Source organism: Hyla sarda, chromosome 7, assembly GCF_029499605.1.
Source record: "Hyla sarda isolate aHylSar1 chromosome 7, aHylSar1.hap1, whole genome shotgun sequence".
Taxonomy (NCBI): Eukaryota; Metazoa; Chordata; class Amphibia; order Anura; family Hylidae; genus Hyla; species Hyla sarda.
The window spans coordinates 131339578-131359467 of NC_079195.1; the positions used below are offsets into that span (position 1 = coordinate 131339578).

At 46.9% G+C, this 19890-nt stretch overlaps 1 protein-coding gene and 1 long non-coding RNA gene across 2 annotated transcripts in view; one reads left to right on the top strand and one right to left on the bottom strand.

Annotated features, from left to right (window-relative positions):
* The window catches only part of LOC130282484 (uncharacterized), a 65876-nt gene that overhangs the window by 11002 nt on the left and 34984 nt on the right, over positions 1–19890 (bottom strand). Inside the window, exons 2-3 of the long non-coding RNA XR_008846411.1 lie at positions 11727–12128; positions 6263–6472 (exon numbers count right to left, since the gene is read on the bottom strand). This is a non-coding gene — a long non-coding RNA (uncharacterized LOC130282484). The remainder of the gene's footprint in view (positions 1–6262; positions 6473–11726; positions 12129–19890) is intronic.
* The window catches only part of LOC130282480 (microsomal triglyceride transfer protein large subunit-like), a 170503-nt gene continuing 156134 nt past the window's right edge, over positions 5522–19890 (top strand). Inside the window, exons 1-2 of the mRNA XM_056530743.1 lie at positions 5522–5799; positions 13225–13412. Of these exons, the coding sequence (XP_056386718.1) occupies positions 5736–5799; positions 13225–13412 (252 nt within the window). The 5' untranslated portion in view covers positions 5522–5735. The remainder of the gene's footprint in view (positions 5800–13224; positions 13413–19890) is intronic.

Below are 19890 nucleotides of genomic sequence, written 5' to 3' on the forward strand. Positions count from 1 at the left end.
GAGTTCTGAGATAAGAGGTAGGGGGTAGCGGTTCTTTACCGTGATTTTATTAAGTCCGCGGTAATCAATGCAAGGACGTAGGGAGCCATCTTTTTTGGACACAAAGAAAAATCCAGCTCCGGCAGGAGAGGAGGATTTGCGGATAAACCCCTTTTTTAAATTTTCCTGGATGTATTCAGACATAGCAAGAGTCTCTGGAGCAGACAGAGGATAAATTCTGCCCCGGGGTGGAGTAGTACCCGGGAGGAGGTCAACAGGACAGTCATAAGGCCTGTGAGGAGGTAAAGTCTCAGCTTGTTTTTTGCAAAACACGTCAGCATAGTCCATATAAGCCTTAGGAAGACCGGTTACAGGGGGAACCACATGGTCACGGCAGGGAGTACAGGGAACCGGTTTAAGACAGTCCTTGAAACAAGAGGTACCCCAGCTCTTGATCTCTCCTGTGGACCAATCAAGGGTTGGGGAATGGCGTTGAAGCCACGGTAATCCAAGAAGAATTTCGGAAGTGCAGTTGGAGAGGACCAAAAACTCAATTTTTTCGTGATGAGGTCCGATGCACATTAGGAGAGGTTCCGTGCGGTAACGCACGGTACAGTCCAATCTTTCATTGTTAACAGAATTGATGTAGAGGGGTCTGGCGAGACTGGTCACTGGGATGTTGAACCTGTTGATGAGAGAGGCCAAAATAAAATTTCCTGCAGATCCGGAATCCAAGAAGGCCATAGCAGAGAAGGAGAAGGTAGAGGAAGATATTCGCACAGGCACAGTAAGGCGTGGAGAAGCAGAGTTGACATCAAGAACTGCCTCAGCCTTGTGCGGAGTCAGCGTACGTCTTTCCAGGCGGGGAGGACGGATAGGACAATCCTTCAGGAAGTGTTCGGTACCAGCACAGTACAGGCACAGATTCTCCATGCGGCGTCGTGTCCTCTCTTGAGGTGTCAAGCGAGACCGGTCAACTTGCATAGCCTCCACGGCGGGAGGCACAGGAACGGATTGCAGAGGACCAGAGGAGAGAGGAGCCGGGGAGAAAAAACACCTTGAGCGAACAAAGTCCATATCCTGACGGAGCTCCTGACGCCTTTCGGAAAAACGCATGTCAATGCGGGTGGCCAGATGAATAAGTTCATGCAGGTTAGCAGGAATTTCTCGTGCGGCCAGAACATCTTTAATGTTGCTGGATAGGCCTTTTTTAAAGGTCGCGCAGAGGGCCTCATTATTCCAGGATAATTCGGAGGCAAGAGTACGGAATTGGATGGCGTACTCGCCAACGGAAGAATTACCCTGGACCAAGTTCAGCAGGGCAGTCTCAGCAGAAGAGGCTCGGGCAGGTTCCTCAAAGACACTTCGAATCTCCGTGAAGAAGGAGTGTACAGAGGCAGTGACGGGGTCATTGCGGTCCCAGAGCGGTGTGGCCCATGACAGAGCTTTCCCAGACAGAAGGCTGACTACGAAAGCCACCTTAGACCTTTCAGTAGGAAACTGGTCCGACATCATCTCCAAGTGCAGGGAACATTGTGAAAGAAAGCCACGGCAAAACTTAGAGTCCCCATCAAATTTATCCGGCAAGGATAGTCGTAGGCCGGAAGCGGCCACTCGCTGCGGAGGAGGTGCAGGAGCTGGCGGAGGAGATGATTGCTGAAGCTGTGGTAGTAGCTGCTGTAGCATCACGGTCAGTTGAGACAGCTGGTGGCCTTGTTGCGCTATCTGTTGCGACTGCTGGGCGACCACCGTGGTGAGGTCGGCGACAACTGGCAGTGGAACTTCAGCGGGATCCATGGCCGGATCTACTGTCACGATTCGGCTGGCAGGTGGTGGATCCTCTGTGCCAGAGAGGGATTGGCGTGGACCGTGCTGGTGGACCGGTTCTAAGTTGCTACTGGTATTCACCAGAGCCCGCCGCAAAGCGGGATGGTCTTGCAGCGACGGTAGCAACCAGGTCGTATCCACCAGCAACGGCTCAACCTCTCTGACTGCTGAAGAAAGGCGCGGTACAAGGGAGTAGACAAGAGCAAGGTCGGACGTAGCAGAAGGTCGGGGCAGGCAGCAAGGATCGTAGTCAGGGGCAACGGCAGGAGGTCTGGAACACAGGCTAGGAACACACAGGGAAACGCTTTCACTGGCACAATGGCAACAAGATCCGGCAAGGAAGGGAAGGGGAAGTGAGGTTATATAGGGAAGTGCACAGGTGAATTCACTAATTAGAACCAGGCGCCAATCAGCGGCACACTGGCCCTTTAAATCGCAGAGACCCGGCGCGCGCGCGCCCTAGGGAGCGGGGCCGCGCGCGCCGGGACAAGACCGACGGAGAGCGAGTCAGGTACGGGAGCCGGGATGCGCATCGCGAGCGGGTGCCTGCCGCATCGCGAATAGCATCCCGGCTGGGAGAGGTATCGCAGCGCACCCGGTCAGCAGGTCTGACCGGGGCGCTGCAATTGCGAGGATGTTGCGAGTGCTCCGGGGAGGAGCGGGGACCCGGAGCGCTCGGCGTAACAGTGGCCCTCCCGCTTCCGGGGGTTGAGCTACACGCCTCTGGTCTGGAGCATGTCAGGAAGACCTCTGTCTCTTTACCGAACCACATTGTACATTTGTTGGATATCATCCATAGACAACCTGATTCTGGGTCAGAGTTTATTGAAAGTCATCCCTTGAGCCAAGCTTAAAAAAGGAAGGGATTATGACTGAAAGCCTTGAATCTCTGCTAAAGGTGATTTCCTGCTGTTTCGTCAGGAGTTTGGGGATTTAAACAGTGTGTTTGTCTTTATACATCATGACCTAATAATCTGATAAAGGGGAATTCCAAAATGCATTGTTATTAAAGGGGTTATCCACCATAAAGGGATTTTAGTATTTACCTGCTAGATAGTAATGGACATGATTAGGAAGCTTGGGGCTAAATGGCTATGAATTGAGTCCACCATAATGCTGCGGCTCTTTTTGTGAAATGGCTATTTCCTGTTGAAAACCCCTCTGTCAAACTACAATCCCATAATACCTTGTTTGTAAATGTGAGGTCCTTTTTCTCCCTCCCAAACATCAGCCACCACACCCATTGAAGCACAGGTATGCTGCCTTCCATGCTTTGCTGTGAACAATTGACCAGTGTTTTCTAACCAGGTTTCCTCAAGCTGTTGCAACACTAAAATTCACTGCAGAATGATCTCCTTCACCTCCAGGACAAGCTCCCTTTGATTACCTGACTAGTGATGTAATGTCTTGAGCTGCACTGCAACCTGAGAAAACCTGCGACAACAGTAATCTTGTTTGCTGGTAAAAATAAACATTGTGGCAAAGATCACCACCATCACACAGGTACAAACAGTATATTATGAACTACACTAACTTTACAGCCCCTGTAGCATAGTCAATAAAAAAAAAAAAAATCTTGGAATACCCCTTTAAGCTATACTTAAGAGCAGGAGAGATTTGTCATGGGGATTTGCTCCTGCTCTGGACAGTTCCTGACATGGACAAAGGTGGCAGCAGAGAGCACTGTGGTGAGACTGGAAATAACTACACAACTTTCTCTGAAGTATACAACAGGTGATATGTATTGGAAGGATTAAGATTTTTAAATAGATGCAAATCTAGTATACAAATTTAACCACACCTCAAGAATATCACCCTACTGGGTGCACAATGAATATAAAATGAGACAGATGGTTTTTGAGAAAATGCAAATTTTTAATAAAAAGCAGAAATAACATAAAAAAAATAGTTAAAACGATCAGAGCATCAATAGTTGTAGACTGTCATTGGGCCCTAATGACAGATTATATAATAAAGCAACTACCTAATAAATTCTAAGATGGTTCATAAATGTTGGTCCGGAATGGACCGATAGTCCGGCAAAAGATAGCAAATTAGGTGTTTCAATGGTGATAGTAGATGACTACTGCCGGACTAACGGTTCATTCCGATCTTTACTGCTGCCCTTCTAGTGGTTTCCAATCTGCAACTCCCAGCATGCCCAGACAGCCAAAGGCTATCTGGGCATGCTGGGAGTTGTAGTTTGGCAACATCTGGAGGGTCACAGTTTGAAGACCACAGTTACAGTGGTGCCCAAACAGTGGCCCTTCAGATGTTGCCAAACTACAACTCTCAGCATGCCTAGACTGCCCAGGCATGCTGGGAGTTGTAGTTCTGTAACATCTTCCCTTCAGATTTAGCAATGTTCACGAAAATTTTAAAACTTGCTGCTATACTTTGAAGCCCTCTAATTTTTTTCAAAAAGTACAAATATGTCCATTTTATGATGCCAACATAAAGTAGACATATTCTATTTGTGAATCAATATAACATTTATTTTTAATATCCATTTTCCTTACAAGCAGAGAGCTTCAAAGTTAGAAAAATACAAAATTTTCAAAATTTTCATGAAACTTGGGGATTTTTCACCAAGAAAGGATTCAAGTAACTACGAAAATTTACCACCAAAATAAAGTAGAATATGTCACGAAAAACCAATCTCAGAATCAGAATAATCGGTAAAAGCATCTTAGAGTTATTAATGCTTAAAAAGACGGTGGACAGAATTACATAAAAGGGCTGCATCCTTAAGGTGAAAATTAGCTGCATCCTTAAGGGGTTAACTTTCTGGCATTAGTTGATTTGAAGACATTTGCTTTCCACCAGAGTATCCCTTTAACGTTGTAGTTGGTTCAGAGCTCTCATCAGACCCCTCCGCCTATTGCAATACTCCTGCTTTCCCATCCTTGCTGCTGATTGTCTGCCTTAGGGTAAGTTCACACGGCTACATTTCCAAGCAGATTTTCCGAGCAGAATTCTGTGGGAGTATTCCTCTCGGAAATTCTCTGCACACAGCAGAATTTCCGCAGTAGATGCCTCTGCTGCATGAATTCCAATTTCAGCATCCGCAGAAACATTAATCAAATACGAAAAATTTATAAAAAATGTAAACAAAAATCCCATAAACATATTTGGTATCACTGCATATGGAAATTCCTGAACTATTAAAATAACATTTAAAAGAAAAGACTAAACAGTTGAATAAAAAAAAAAAATGGATAAAAAGTTATGAAAAAGTAGAAAGTCCCATGAACACAAAAAATGGCACAGATGAAAACTAAAGATCATAGCAGCACTGTATTGGGAAAAAAAGGTTATTGTATTATTACAAAGTACAATTGGTCCTGCATAAAACAAGTCCTCATATGGCTCTGTAAATTGTAATGGATGTTAGAAGGAAGAAAACACGAGAACACAGAAATGGTAATTCGCTGTGTCATCAAGGGCTAAATAAAGCTAAATATTCACATTAACATTTTGTTTGGACAAATGTTAACTCCGTAGAAAAAATACGTATGCACTGGGAAGGTACAGAGTGTATATAAGGAGAGCTGTGAAAGAATCCAGCGGATTTAACATCTAAGCACTTCATATAACTGGAAAGCAGCAGGGAGCAAGGAGAAGCAATGGAAATTTAAGACTGAAGTGAAAGGAAGTTGTAGTTTTCTCTGCCTCTTCCTCCCCCAGCTGATGAATGGAGGAGGAGGAGGGGGACTACAGAACAGGCTCAGAGAGGAGGTCACTCATCTGGATACACTAGTCACTAAGTTTCCCAAGTCTATAAATGATTAATAAGGGCTGTATATGCACACATCTTCTCTCTGGGGCAGAACCACTAGATCCTGCTTCGAGATGACATAACATTAACGTGTGTGAACAGCGATCTTCATCACTCATCCTCTCTGGTGTGAGGAAGCCCATTGGACAGGATGGCTGGGAATCCTGAGAGCCGGCTCCCCTTCCTCATAGTCTGCTGCTTCTGCCTTACACTGGGTAAGCTGGGGACACTGTTTTTAAATATAACACATAAAGTCTTGTTATGACTTCAAGTCATTTTTAAAGATACCAATGTTGTACTGTAGGCCACTTCAATCTGCAAATTATATTTAGCAGCTCAGTAGACAATGTACACTGGTACAATGTTTTGGTGACCCCCCCTTAAGGTTCCTTAGTTGAGAATCACGGTGCAGCTCAGAGCCGTGCTAGATCAGCAGCAAAATATGTTTTAATATGTGTTTGTTGAAAACATGTTCACGATTTTTGTAGTAGCAGTCATACTACATGTTGCTTTTACATAAAAATTTTGGATCATTTACGTTGTTCTGTATTTCTGCACATGGCAATATTTTCTTTATGGACCCCGTGGAGTGCTAGAGGTGGGCTATAGTAGGCAAAAAGGGAACAGTCTGTTTTCCTTTACGTTATTTGAATGATCAAGAGCATGTTTGTTACTTACTTTAGGGAGAGATGGCACCAGGATGCCCTTCGGGAAGGAGGCAAGCCAGTTGATGCAGTGTAATGTCCAGAGCAACATTCTGCTGGGCAACCTTGTGTCCTGACAGTATTGTTGTGGATGTTTTCTTTTTTTTGTACAAGCGCCATCTACCTAAATATTTTGGCAAATATGGTACCATTTCTCTTCTATATAACAATGCCCCCTGCCACACTGCAAAAAAAAAAAAAAAAGGTTTGAGGAACATGACATAAAAGAGTTAATGGTATTGACCTGTTCTTCAAATTCCCCACATCTCAATCTGATAGCATTACTGTAAGATGTGTTGGAAAAACAAGCACAATCCATGGAGGCCCAACTTCAAGTTACAAGGCATTAAGAATCTGCTGCTTACATCTTGGTGACAGTTACCACAGATCACTTTTAGAGGTCTTTTGCAATCCATGCCCTGAAGATTTGATGCTATTCTGGCTGCATCATATTGGGCTTGTGGTTTTAATATTATAACTGTGTATCATAGTATATGCACACAATGGGGCAGGTTCATCAAAACGTGTGCAGAGTAAAAGTTGAAAAGTTGCCCATAGCAACCAATCAGATGGCTTCTTTCATTTTTGAAAAGGCCTCCGAAAAATAAAAGAAGTGATCTGATTGGTTGTAATGGGAAACTGGTCAGCTTTTCCCCAGCACAGATCTTAAAAATTCTCCCACAATGTGCCTCTGTATGGAACCTTTATGAAGTGTAAAAAATTCAGCTTACAATACCTCCCAACCATCCCAGATTCGGCGGGACATTCCCGCTTTTGGGGTGATGCTGTGCCATCCCGAAATGGCCCCAACATGTCCTGTTTTTAACTGTAAATGCCTCCTAATGAGGCACCTACAGTTAAATGCATTGCTCAGTGGGAAGTTTGGCTAGGTGAAGAGCCATTGGTGTTACGCCTAGCGCTCCGGGTCCCCGCTCCTCCCCGGAGCGCTTACGGCGTCTCTCTCTCCGCAGCGCCCCGGTCGGTCCCGCTGACCGGGAGCGCTGCACTGTCATGGCCGTCGGGGATGCGATTCGCACAGCGGGACGCGCCCGCTCGCGAATCGCATCCCAGGTCACTTACCCGTTCCCGTCCCCTGCTATCATGTGCTGGCGCGCGCGGCTCCGCTCTCTAGGGCGCGCGCGCGCCAGCTCCCTGAGACTTAAAGGGCCAGTGCACCAATGATTGGTGCCTGGCCCAATTAGCTTAATTGGCTCCCACCTGCTCCCAGACTATATCTGATCTCCTCCCATGCACTCCCTTGCCGGATCTTGTTGCCTTTGAGCCTAGTGAAAGCGTTACTGTGATTATCCATACCGTGTACTTGACCTCCTGCTTGCCTTATTGACTACGATTCTTGCTGCCTGCCCCGACCTTCTGCTACGTCCGACCTTGCTTTGTCTACTCCCTTGTACCGCGCCTATCTTCAGCAGTCAGAGAGGTTGAGCCGTTGCTAGTGGATACGACCTGGTCACTACCGCCGCAGCAAGACCATCCCGCTTTGCGGCGGGCTCTGGTGAACACCAGTAGTGACTTAGAACCGGTCCACTAGCACGGTCCACGCCAATCCCTCTCTGGCACAGAGGATCCACCTCCTACCAGCCGGGATCGTGACAGTAGATCCGGCCATGGATTCCGCTGAAGTTCCTCTGCCAGTTGTCGCCGACCTCCCCACTCTGGTCGCCCAGCAAGCCCGACAGATTGCCCAACAAGATCACCAGCTGTCGTACTTGACCACCATGACACAGCAACTCCAGTCGCAGCTACAGCAGCTTCAGTCACAGCTACAGCAATTTCAGTCTCAGCTTCAGCAGCAGCAACCATCTCCTCCGCCAGCTCCTGCACCTCTTCCGCAGCGAGTGGCCACTCCTAGCCTCCGCTTGTCCCTGCCGGACAAATTTGATGGGGACTCTAAGTTTTGCCGTGGCTTTCTTTCGCAATGTTCCCTGCACTTGGAGATGATATCGGACCAGTTTCCTACTGAAAGGTCTAAGGTGGCTTTCGTAGTCAGCCTTCTGTCTGGAAAAGCCCTGTCATGGGCCACACCGCTCTGGGACCGCGATGACCCCGTCACTGCCTCTGTACACTCCTTCTTCTCGGAAATTCGAAGTGTCTTTGAGGAACCTGCCCGAGCCTCTTCTGCTGAGACTGCCCTGCTGAACCTGGTCCAGGGTAATTCTTCCGTTGGCGAGTACGCCATACAATTCCGTACTCTTGCTTCTGAACTATCCTGGAATAATGAGGCCCTCTGCGCGACCTTTAAAAAAGGCCTATCCAGAAACATTAAAGATGTTCTGGCTGCACGAGAAACTCCTGCTAACCTGCACGAACTCATTCATCTAGCCACTCGCATTGACATGCGTTTTTCTGAGAGACATCAAGAGCTCCGCCAGGAAAAAGACTTAGATCTCTGGGCACCTCTCCCACAGTCTCCGTTGCAATCTACGCCTAGGCCTCCCGCCGAGGAGGCCATGCAAGTGGATCGGTCTCGCCTGACCCGGGAGGAGAGGAATCGCCGTAGGGAAGAGAATCTTTGTCTGTACTGTGCCAGTACCGAACATTACTTGGTGGATTGCCCTATCCGCCCTCCACGTCTGGGAAACGCACGCTCGCACCCAGCTCTCGTGGGTGTGGCGTCTCTTGATTCTAAGCCGGCTTCTCCACGTCTCACGGTGCCCGTGCGGATTTCCCCTTCAGCCAACTTCTCCCTCTCAGCCGTGGCCTGCCTGGACTCTGGTGCCTCTGGGAATTTTATTCGTGAGTCCTTGGTGAATAAATTCCGCATCCCGGTGACCCGTCTCGTCAAGCCGCTCTACATTTCCGCGGTCAACGGAGTCAGGTTGGATTGCACCGTGCGTTACCGCACGGAGCCCCTCCTAATGTGCATCGGACCTCATCACGAAAAAATTGAGTTTTTGGTCCTCTCCAATTGCACTTCCGAAATTCTCCTTGGACTACCCTGGTTTCAACACCATTCCCCAACCCTGGATTGGTCCACAGGGGAGATCAAGAGCTGGGGTTCCTCTTGTTTCAAGGACTGCCTTAAACCGGTTCCCAGTACTCCCTGCCGTGACCCTGTGGTTCCCCCTGTAACCGGTCTGCCGTCCTGCCATAAGAAGTGCCTCTCCCCCCCTCCCAGTCCAGTCAGGCAAGCCTCGGTGCCTCTCCATGGCCCCCGTCCTGGTGTCACACTGCTCCGTGCCAGGTCTCGCCCTCTGCCCTCCCTCCCCATTCCCACTCCTGCTGTACTGCCTGCCGTTGAGGAAACCCTCCTTTCTTTCCCGGTGTCCTCATCCCAAGGGAGGCAGTTACCGGACAAAGAGAAGGGGAGACCTAAGGGGGGGGGTACTGTTACGCCTAGCGCTCCGGGTCCCCGCTCCTCCCCGGAGCGCTTACGGCGTCTCTCTCTCCGCAGCGCCCCGGTCGGTCCCGCTGACCGGGAGCGCTGCACTGTCATGGCCGTCGGGGATGCGATTCGCACAGCGGGACGCGCCCGCTCGCGAATCGCATCCCAGGTCACTTACCCGTTCCCGTCCCCTGCTGTCATGTGCTGGCGCGCGCGGCTCCGCTCTCTAGGGCGCGCGCGCGCCAGCTCCCTGAGACTTAAAGGGCCAGTGCACCAATGATTGGTGCCTGGCCCAATTAGCTTAATTGGCTCCCACCTGCTCCCAGACTATATCTGATCTCCTCCCATGCACTCCCTTGCCGGATCTTGTTGCCTTTGAGCCTAGTGAAAGCGTTACTGTGATTATCCATACCGTGTACTTGACCTCCTGCTTGCCTTATTGACTACGATTCTTGCTGCCTGCCCCGACCTTCTGCTACGTCCGACCTTGCTTTGTCTACTCCCTTGTACCGCGCCTATCTTCAGCAGTCAGAGAGGTTGAGCCATTGCTAGTGGATACGACCTGGTCACTACCGCCGCAGCAAGACCATCCCGCTTTGCGGCGGGCTCTGGTGAACACCAGTAGTGACTTAGAACCGGTCCACTAGCACGGTCCACGCCAATCCCTCTCTGGCACAGAGGATCCACCTCCTACCAGCCGGGATCGTGACAATTGGATCCTCACCCTGTCAATCACTCTTGTGCCTGTGGCTTCATTTAGCCAGTAAACACAAGAGACCAAACCCTTCCTCTGCGCTCTGGCACACGAGTGAGATCATCAGAGCGCAAAGGAAGAGGAAAGAACAGCGCTAAGCTGCAGGCACTGACAGAGGAAGAGGACAGAAGACAACAGCTGCAGGTGCCAACCGTGAAGAAAACCTGCAGAAGGTAAGAATGCCAGAGGGATGGCTACTATGGGTGAAAATGCTGCTGCCCTCTATGGGGGGAACTGCTACCACTATGGGAAAACTGCTGCTACTATGGTGGGATTACTGCCACTATGTGGCGAAACTGCTGCCTACTATAGGGAAACTGCTACTGCCTACTATGGGGGGACTGCTGCCTACTATGGGGGAACTGTTGCTGCCTACTATTGGGGAACTGCTGATGCCTATTATGGGGGAACTGCTGCTGCCTACAATAGGGAAAACTGCTGCTGCCTACTATGGGGGGAACTGCTGCCTACTATGGCGGAACTTCTGCTACTATGAGGAACTGCGGCCACTATGTAGGAAATCGTTGCCTATTATGGTGGAACTGCTGCCTACTATGGGGGGAACTTCTGCCTACTATGGGGGATCTGCTGCCTACTATGTGGGAAACTGCTGCCTACTATGGGGGGACTGCTGCGTACCATAGTAAAAACTGCTGCCTACTCTGGGGAAAACTGCTGCCTACAATGGGAAAAACCGCTGCCTACTATGGGGGAACTTCTGCCTACTATGGGGGATCTGCTGCCTACTATGTGGGAAACTGCTGCCTACTATGGGGGGACTGCTGCGTACCATAGTAAAAACTGCTGCCTACTCTGGGGAAAACTGCTGCCTACAATGGGAAAAACCGCTGCCTACTATGGGGGAACAGCTGCCTGTGAGGGAACTGCAGCCTACTGTGGGGAAAACTGCTGCCTAGTATGGGGAAACTGACAACTTCTATGGGGGAAATTGCTGCATGCTATGGAGGCAATCTGCTGCCTACCTAATGTTGCCTACTATGGGGGATTCTGCTTCCTACTATGGGGGAAATCTGCTGCATACCTAAGGTGTGGGACTTCTGCTGCCTACCTAATGTGGAGGGGCTATCTATTCATGCTGTGGAGGGGCAGAGAATTCATGCTGCTCAATTCACTTAGAGGACAACTGACCAATGTTCTCAAGATTGGTGAAGGTTCCAGTGGTTGGAGATATAATTTTTATGGAGAGCCTCTAATTTCAAAGGGCACTGCACATATTATAATGTGGTATCTAGGGGTAAGATGTGGATGTAGTGCACAATTTGTTAGAGACTTTAGACTAATTGAATGAAGATTATCATACCCCCGGAGCATTGTGCTTACCGGCAGGCTTGAACTTCACCTGAGCAATGGGGTTTTCTATTGATGACAGGTTCTACTGTGTGTCCAAGATCTGAGGTACCTGTGGTATTATATAATGTTTTATTTTTGCCTTGTCATCATCTGTGAAGGGGGGCAAAGACATAAAATATTGTTGGCAGAGCCCACAAATTTTGACAGACTATTCTGACAGTTTAAAGGGGTACGTCGGTAGAAAACAAATTTTGTATAATCAACTGGTACCACTAAGTTAAACAGATTTGTAAATTACTTCTATTTAAAAATATTAATCCTTATGGTACTTATCAGCTGCTGTATGCTTCACAGGAAGTTGAGTTGTTCTTTTCTGTCTGACCACAGTGCTCTCTGCTGACACCTCTGTGCGTATCAGGAACTGTCAATTACCTAAAGCAAACAAACGCCGGAATGTTTTTATAAAATCTCATCCCAGTTAAAATGGAATAAAAAGTGATCAAAAAGGCTGATCAATACCAAAATAGTAGTAAAATATAAGAAAACTATACAAATTGGGTATTGTTTTAATTGTGCTGAAGATAACATGTCAGTTTGACCACAACAGTAAAAAAAGAAGCCTCACCCCTTAATTTACAAAATGTATTTATTTATTTTTTTAGTTTACCTCACAAATACTTTTTTTTTGTTTTTGAGCATTGATAATGGAAAAAGGAAGGGAGTTTAGATGGTAAAATAAAAGTGCAAAATGAAAACCGGGCCAGTCCTTAAAGTGGTTAGCCACCATAAGGTGATTTTAGTATGTACCTGGCAGACAGCAATGGACATGCTTAGGAAGGATCTGCGCTTGTCTTAGGGGTAAATGGCTATGTTGTGAGATTACCATAATACTGTGGCTAGCTTTTGTGAACTGGTATTTCCTGTTTGAGTTTTTTTTTTTTGCCTACAAATCCATAATTCCATTTTCCTCCCTCCCATACATCAGCCACCCCACCCATTGAAACATAAATGAGATGCATCCATTCAAAAGGTTTTCAATCAGGGTGCCTAAAGCTCAGCCATTAGTTGCAGATTGATCTCTCTCCGTCCAAGTGATCACTCCACCCATTGAAGCAGACATGCTCCCTGTCATCAGCTGACTTATGAGTCAGGTCTCGGCCGCATTGCAACCTGGGAACAAATTCTGAGACAACAGTCATTTTGTATGTTAAAAATAAATATTGGGGTGAAAATCACATAAGAATTGTGAGAAAACCGTCATACACAGGTACAGACATTATATTATGCACTACACTAACTTTACAGCCCCTGTAGCATAGTCAAATAAATAAAAAAAATATTGGAATACCCCTTTAAGGGGCTAATAGAAAGTTCAAAAGCAGGATGTAATATAATGGTGATTATTGTGCAGTGGCATTCTCACTGTCATGTCCAGTCGGAAAATAATTTTATCTTTTTTTGATAAAAGCATGTAGCTAATATGAATATTGTCACACTGTACACATTTTTTTTTTGTTTTTTAATATAGGTTTCTCAGAAGTTCCATCTTTTGAACCAAATACTTCCTATCAATATCATTATACAATAGATCTATTTTTAGCACATTTTTCCCAGTCAGCAATGCCAACAACCAGGCTGCAGATTGATGCCACTGTAGACATCTTTCTTTTGTGGAGAAATAAGGATGAGTTCAATGAGCAGCTCATAAATATACAGGTATGTTCTTTTTATATGTATCAAATTGTTTGTGCATTGTAGTGCATAAACGTGCATTGTTATATCACAAAAGTTTACCTGAAGAAAATGTACTTTTGATGTCACAGCAGCCAAAGAGAGAAAGCCACTTGTAATGCCACTGTTGCTTACGTTCTGGAAACCCACTTATTATGTCACAGTAGCATACCAGAATTAAAACCTATTTGTAAAGTCACAATAATGTGTCTGAGGCAAACCCACTGTGTCTCTGTGCAGAGACCAAATACGGAAGTGTTGGTGGACAAGCAGGGCTCTGCGCACTGAGGAAAAGCAGGGCTCTGTACACTGAGAACAAGCAGGACTCTGTGCACTTAGGACAAGCAGGGCTCTGTGCACTGAGGACAAGCAGGGCTCTGTGCACTGAGGACAAGCAGGGCTCTGTGCACTGAGAACAAGCAGGACTCTGTGCACTTAGGACAAGCAGGGCTCTGTTCCCTGAGGACAAGCAGGGCTCTGTGCACTGAGGACAAGCAGGGCTCTGTACACTGAGACAAGCAGGGATCTGTACACTAAGGACAAGCAGAGCTCTGTGCACTTAGGGCAAGCAGGACACTTAGAACAAGCAGGGCTCTGTACACTGAGGACAAGCTGGGCTCTGTACACTGAGGACAAGCAGGGCTCTGTACACTGATGACAAGCAGGGCTCTGTACACTGAGGACAAGCAGGGCTCTGTACACTGAGGAAAAGCAGGGCTCTGTACACTGAGGACAAGCAGGGCTCTGTAACCTGAGGACTAGCAGAGCTCTATACACTGAGGACAAGCAGGGCTCTGTGCACTGAGGATAAGCAGGGCTCTGTACACTGAGGACAAGCAGGGCTCTGTACACTTAGGACAAGCAGGGCTCTGTACACTAAGGACAAGCAGGGCTCTGTGTAGTAAGGACAAGCAGGGCTCTTTACACTGAGGACAAGCAGGGCTCTGTACACTGAGGACAAGCAGGGCTCTGTACACTGATTACAAGCAGGGCTCTGTACACTGAGGACAAGCAGGGCTCTGCACTGAGGACAAGCAGGGCTCTGTGCACTGAGGACAAGCAGGGCTTTGTTCACTGATGACAAGTAGGGCTCTGTAGGCTGAGGACAAGCAGGGCTCTGTACACTGAGGTCAAGCAGGGCTCTGTGCAGTGAGGACAAGCAGGGCTCTGTACACTGAGGGCAAGCAGGGCTCTGTGCACTGAGGACAAGCAGGGCTCTGTACACTGAGGACAAGCAGGTCTCTGTACACTGAGGACAAGCAGGGCTCTGTACACTGAGGACAAGCAGCTCTCTGTAAACTGAGGACAAGCAGGGCTCTGTGCACTGAGGATAAGCAGGGCTCTTTACACTGAGGACAAGCAGGGATCTGTACACTTAGGACAAGCAGGGCTCTGTACACTAAGGACAAGCAGGGCTCTGTGCAGTGAGGACAAGCAGGGCTCTGTACACTGAGGACAAGCAGGGCTCTGTACACTGAGGACGAGCAGGGCTCTGCACTGAGGACAAACAGGGCTCTGTGCTCTGAGGACAAGCAGGGCTTTGTTCACTGATGACAAGCAGGGCTCTGTAGGCTGAGGACAAGCAGGGCTCTGTACAATGAGGTCAAGCAGGGCTCTGTACACTGAGGTCAAGCAGGGCTCTGTGCACTGAGGACAAGCAGGGCTTTGTACACTGAGGACAAGCTGGGCTCTGTACACAGAGGTCAAGCAGGGCTCTGTGCACTGAGGACAAGCAGGGCTCTGTACACTGAGGACAAGCAGGGCTCTGTACACTGAGGAAAAGCAGGGCTCTGTACACTGAGGACAAGCAGAGCTCTGTACACTGAGGACAAGCAGGGCTCTGTGCACTGAGGATAAGCAGGGCTCTGTACACTGAGGACAAGCAGGGCTCTGTACACTGAGGACAAGCAGGGCTCTGTACACCGGGACAAGCAGGGCTCTGTACACTGAGGACAAGCTGGGCTCTGTGCACTGAGCAAGTCAGGAGCCTACACAGAGCCCAGCTTGTCCTGTCCACATTTCCATTATTTGGTCTCCTCACAGAGACACACGGGATAAGCAGGGCTCTGTACACTAAGGATAAGCAAGGCTCTGCACACTGAGGACAAGCAGGGCTCTGTACACTGAGGACAAGCAGGGCTCTGTACACTTAGAACAAGCAGGGCTCTGTACACTAAGGACAAGCAGGGCTCTGTGCAGTGAGGACAAGCAGGGCTCTGTACACTGAGGACAAACAGGGCTCTGTGCACTGAGCAAGTCAGGAGCCTACACAGAGCCCAGCTTGTCCTGTCCACATTTCCATTATTTGGTCTCCACACAGAGACACACGGGCAGTAGCTGCCGGGACAGCATTTTTTCACCCCAAAAAAAAAACATTTTTAACCAATATATATTACAATTATACAAATAATGTTATTATTTAAAATATAGGAAAAAAAAGTAAAAAAAAAAAAAAAAAAAGCACAGCAGCTTACTTGAGGGAGATCCATTTGTGATGGATACCCTACCTGAGCACAACTCACTTGTAATGTTACATACATATCTCTGAGAAAAACGCACTTGTGATGTCAGAAAAGTGTTAGTGGGACAAGTTTTTGATAGCTCAGGTTTTTATGACTAATCTGAAAATCCAATTTGTGATGTTGCAATGACTTACATGAGTAAAACAGAATTATTATGTCACAATGGGCTACCATAGGGTAAACACGTGTGATGTCACAATAATTTATTTTAGGGAATCTATTATGGTGTGGTATCAGAATAGTTCTCCAAAGGAAATAGCATTCCTGAGGGAAACTAACTTGATGTCAAGCAGAATACCAGAAACAATGTGAAGTCACAATAGCGTACCTGAGGAAAAGCCACTTGTGATGTCACACCACCATGCATAAAGAAATTGCCTGTAATGTTACAATAGCTTAGCTACGGGAAACCCAATTGTGATGTCACAACAGTTTAAATGGGGACTGTCATGAACTTTTTTTTTTATATGTTGTAGTACTGATTTACTACAACATATTTCTAATATACTTTAATTATTTTTTTGTAATTAAAATACTTTATTTTAATATTGAAATCCGGCCACTAGGAGTCTCCCTCCTAGTGGCCGGCTGCAGCCTGCTGTGACATCACTGATGAATTCGGACCGATCCCGGCCGGGCATCGGTCTGAATTCAGTCAGGCTGCGCTCTCTCCCTGTCTGTCAATCAGACAGGCGCCAGTGAGCGCTATGAACTATGAGAATGCGCGCAGGCTCCCTGGCCTCACACGCCGGCCCCGGCTCCTGGCTCCCAGTGTAAGGTAACATTTCACCCTCCACTTTATTCTTTTGTGAGCGAGCGCGCGGGGAGGGGGGTTACGTGACAGATGGACGGATGAAGCGAGTGTGCGTGGCAGAGTTCGGGGGAGCGGGATGTGCGGCAGGGTGCCTCCAGTTGTTTTCCCACTACAACTCCCAGCATGCCCTGACAGTCAATACATGTCAGGGCAAGCTGGGAGTTGTAGTGGTAAAACAGCTGGAGGCCCCCTGTATAGATGAGCTAAGGGCGGAAGTGTCGGCCCCAGCAGGCATCAGTGACGTCGGCCCTGCTGGGGAAGTCTGCCTGGTATTGAGCACACTACCAGGCAGACAAAAAGGCATATTTAATATAGTTAAAAAAAAATTAAGGCAGGGAGGGGATTAGGGATAGATGGGCAATAGGCAGGGACAGAAAGAAAAAAAAAAGGATGGTTGGAGTTACTCTTTAACAACTTTTTGTTGCCACAATAGCTTTTCTGATGGAAACTGATTTGTGATGTCACAGTTGCCAATTTGCAGGGGCAGACTGACAACACTTAGGGCCCCCAGACCAAATAAAGCAAGGGCCCCCAGTCAGCCCCTGGCCACACCTCTGCCCTGCCTCTATTCTACCCAAATCCATGCTCATGCACCACTTCTACATACAAAATAGAATGAAATATATATAATGTGGGTAAGATAATTTTCCATGACCAATAATACCTGTATACAAGGAGGAAATATATACCACCACACAATAACTGGATAAAACCAACATATTGTACTGAATTAAATCACTACACACACACACCAGTATTCCCCCATAAAGTTACCATATAGCGGTAGATACCAGCTATACACAGGATCTGTATACCATATAAGTGATTATATACAGGGCCATATAGAGAAAGACAACAGCTGTACACAGGATGTGTCGTCCTTTTTTGTTTCCTTCTCTGTCCGCATCAGATAGCCATGTCGACTCCTTCAAGCCAAAACATATGTAAGACAAACATGTTACACTCTGCATTTTTACAGTGTCCTCCCCTCCTCTACACAATGTCCCCATCTATAGGCCCCAAACTGTTATAATGCCCTCCTGCACAGTAAAAGAGCAGGTAGGTAGGAGCCAGGTAGGTAGATAACTAGGCAGTCAGGTATGTAGGTAGGTAACTAGCCAGATAGGTAGGTAGCCAGCCAGGTATGTAGGCAAGTGTGTAATTAGGTAAACAGGTATATAAGTGTCCAGGTAACTAGCTAGGTAGTTTGTCATAACATCACTCATTTTACCATAAAATATATGGCAAAATCAAATAACAATATTTGTGGGACGAATTTTCTTTCAAAAACAGTGCAGTTTGCAAATTTTGGAGGGGTTTGTTACTACACAAAAATGACACATTGGCCCAGATTTATCAAACTGTGTGAGAGAAAATGTGGAGTGATTTTCCCACAGCAACCAATCATAGCTCAGTTTTCACTTTACCAGAGCTTTGATTGGTCGCTGTGGAAAAATCACTCTATTTTTTATCTCACATAGAGACTGATAAATCTGGGCCATTATTTTTATGATAATAATATGATATTATTACAACGATACCCACATTATATAGGTTTTGTATTATTTTACAACTTTTAAAAAAATTATAGATTTTTGTAAGAGAATGTGTATGTTTCCAATCATACTCTTACCCCTATAACTCTTATTTTTCCGTATATAGGGATGTATGAGGGCTCGTGATCTGTAGTTTTTATCAGTACCATTCTTGTTCAGATTGGACTTTTTGATCTTTTTTTTTATTAATTTTTATATATGAAGGCATATGTATTGACCAAAATGTAATTACAAAGCAAAATTGGTGGCACAAAAAACAAGCCCTCATATAGTTCTGTAGGTGGAAAATTGAAAGTGAATTTTGCGATTAAAATTCGCTATTACGAATATTTGTCTTTTTTTCAAACTGTTTTAAAAACTGAGCACATTGTAGGGATCTCCTTCGACTGATAAATGCAATGCTTGTATAATTTCTTTAAAGACCCAGGGATGAGACTGTGAGGCGAAAGGTTTATGCATGCGAATATTCGTGAAAATTCCGCCCTACCTATGCCTGTGAGCCAATGAGAGTTCTGCAAGCACAGTTGTCAGAGCTTAGCAACGTCCCTAGCAACATCCCTCGCATGATGTTACAGCGCGCATGCGCAGATGAGCAAAATTTCGCTATTAATTTCGCATTCTCAGTAGCGAAAGTTCGCAATTCAAAAAAAGTCACGAATATAACGAATATTCGAATTTCACGAATATGGGATGAATATTCGTCCTCATATTCGCGAAATATCGCAAATTCGAATATGGCATATGCCGCTCATCACTAATGTCAGACATCAGCCTGATTGGTGATGTCTGGCATTAGCCGAGGGTTCAAGCTAATGATTTATACACAGTGAGAGCAGGCACAATGCATGCAAGTGTACGCTTTGCGTCCTTAGGGCTCATTAAAATGGACGGATCTGCAGCGTATTTTACCGCGCGGATCCGCTGACAATGGAACCTACAGTACTGCTTATAGCGGCAATCCGATTCGATGTGCGAGTCATTTCACACATGCACAGTATACTTGCACACATCGTAACAGCTCTCAGCCTAGCTCAGGGAGCAGGGGGAGCAGCTGTGATGTGTGCGAGTACACTGCGCATGCACGTGATGACTCGCACATCGCAGCGTGTCTGCTCGAAGCGGCGGATTTCCACTTTGAGCAGGCACAGATGGAGGCAGCACTGTAGGGTCCATTGTCGGCAGATCCGCAAAGTAAAATACACTGTGGATCCATACGTGTGAGTGGGCCCTTAGGGTAGGTTCACATGTACAGGATCTGCTGTATATTTTCTGTAGCTTATTTTGCTATCCAGTGAAGCTAATGGGTTGACAAATCAGCTGCACAAAATATGCAGCAGATCCTGAACATGTGAATGCACCTTTAAGGGGTTAGTGATAAATAAACAAGCAGTGTGTTCACATCTTGTCGTCCCAGTGGGGTCACTTTCCCTCCTCCAGTGTCCCCAGGTCACCAACAGGTCCCATTACCAGAATTTTTTGGGGGGAAAATCGCTGCAAAAATGGCGCGGTTTTACTGTGACTTCGAAAAATCTTGGTAAAACCGCACCATTTTTGCCACAACCTTTCCCAAA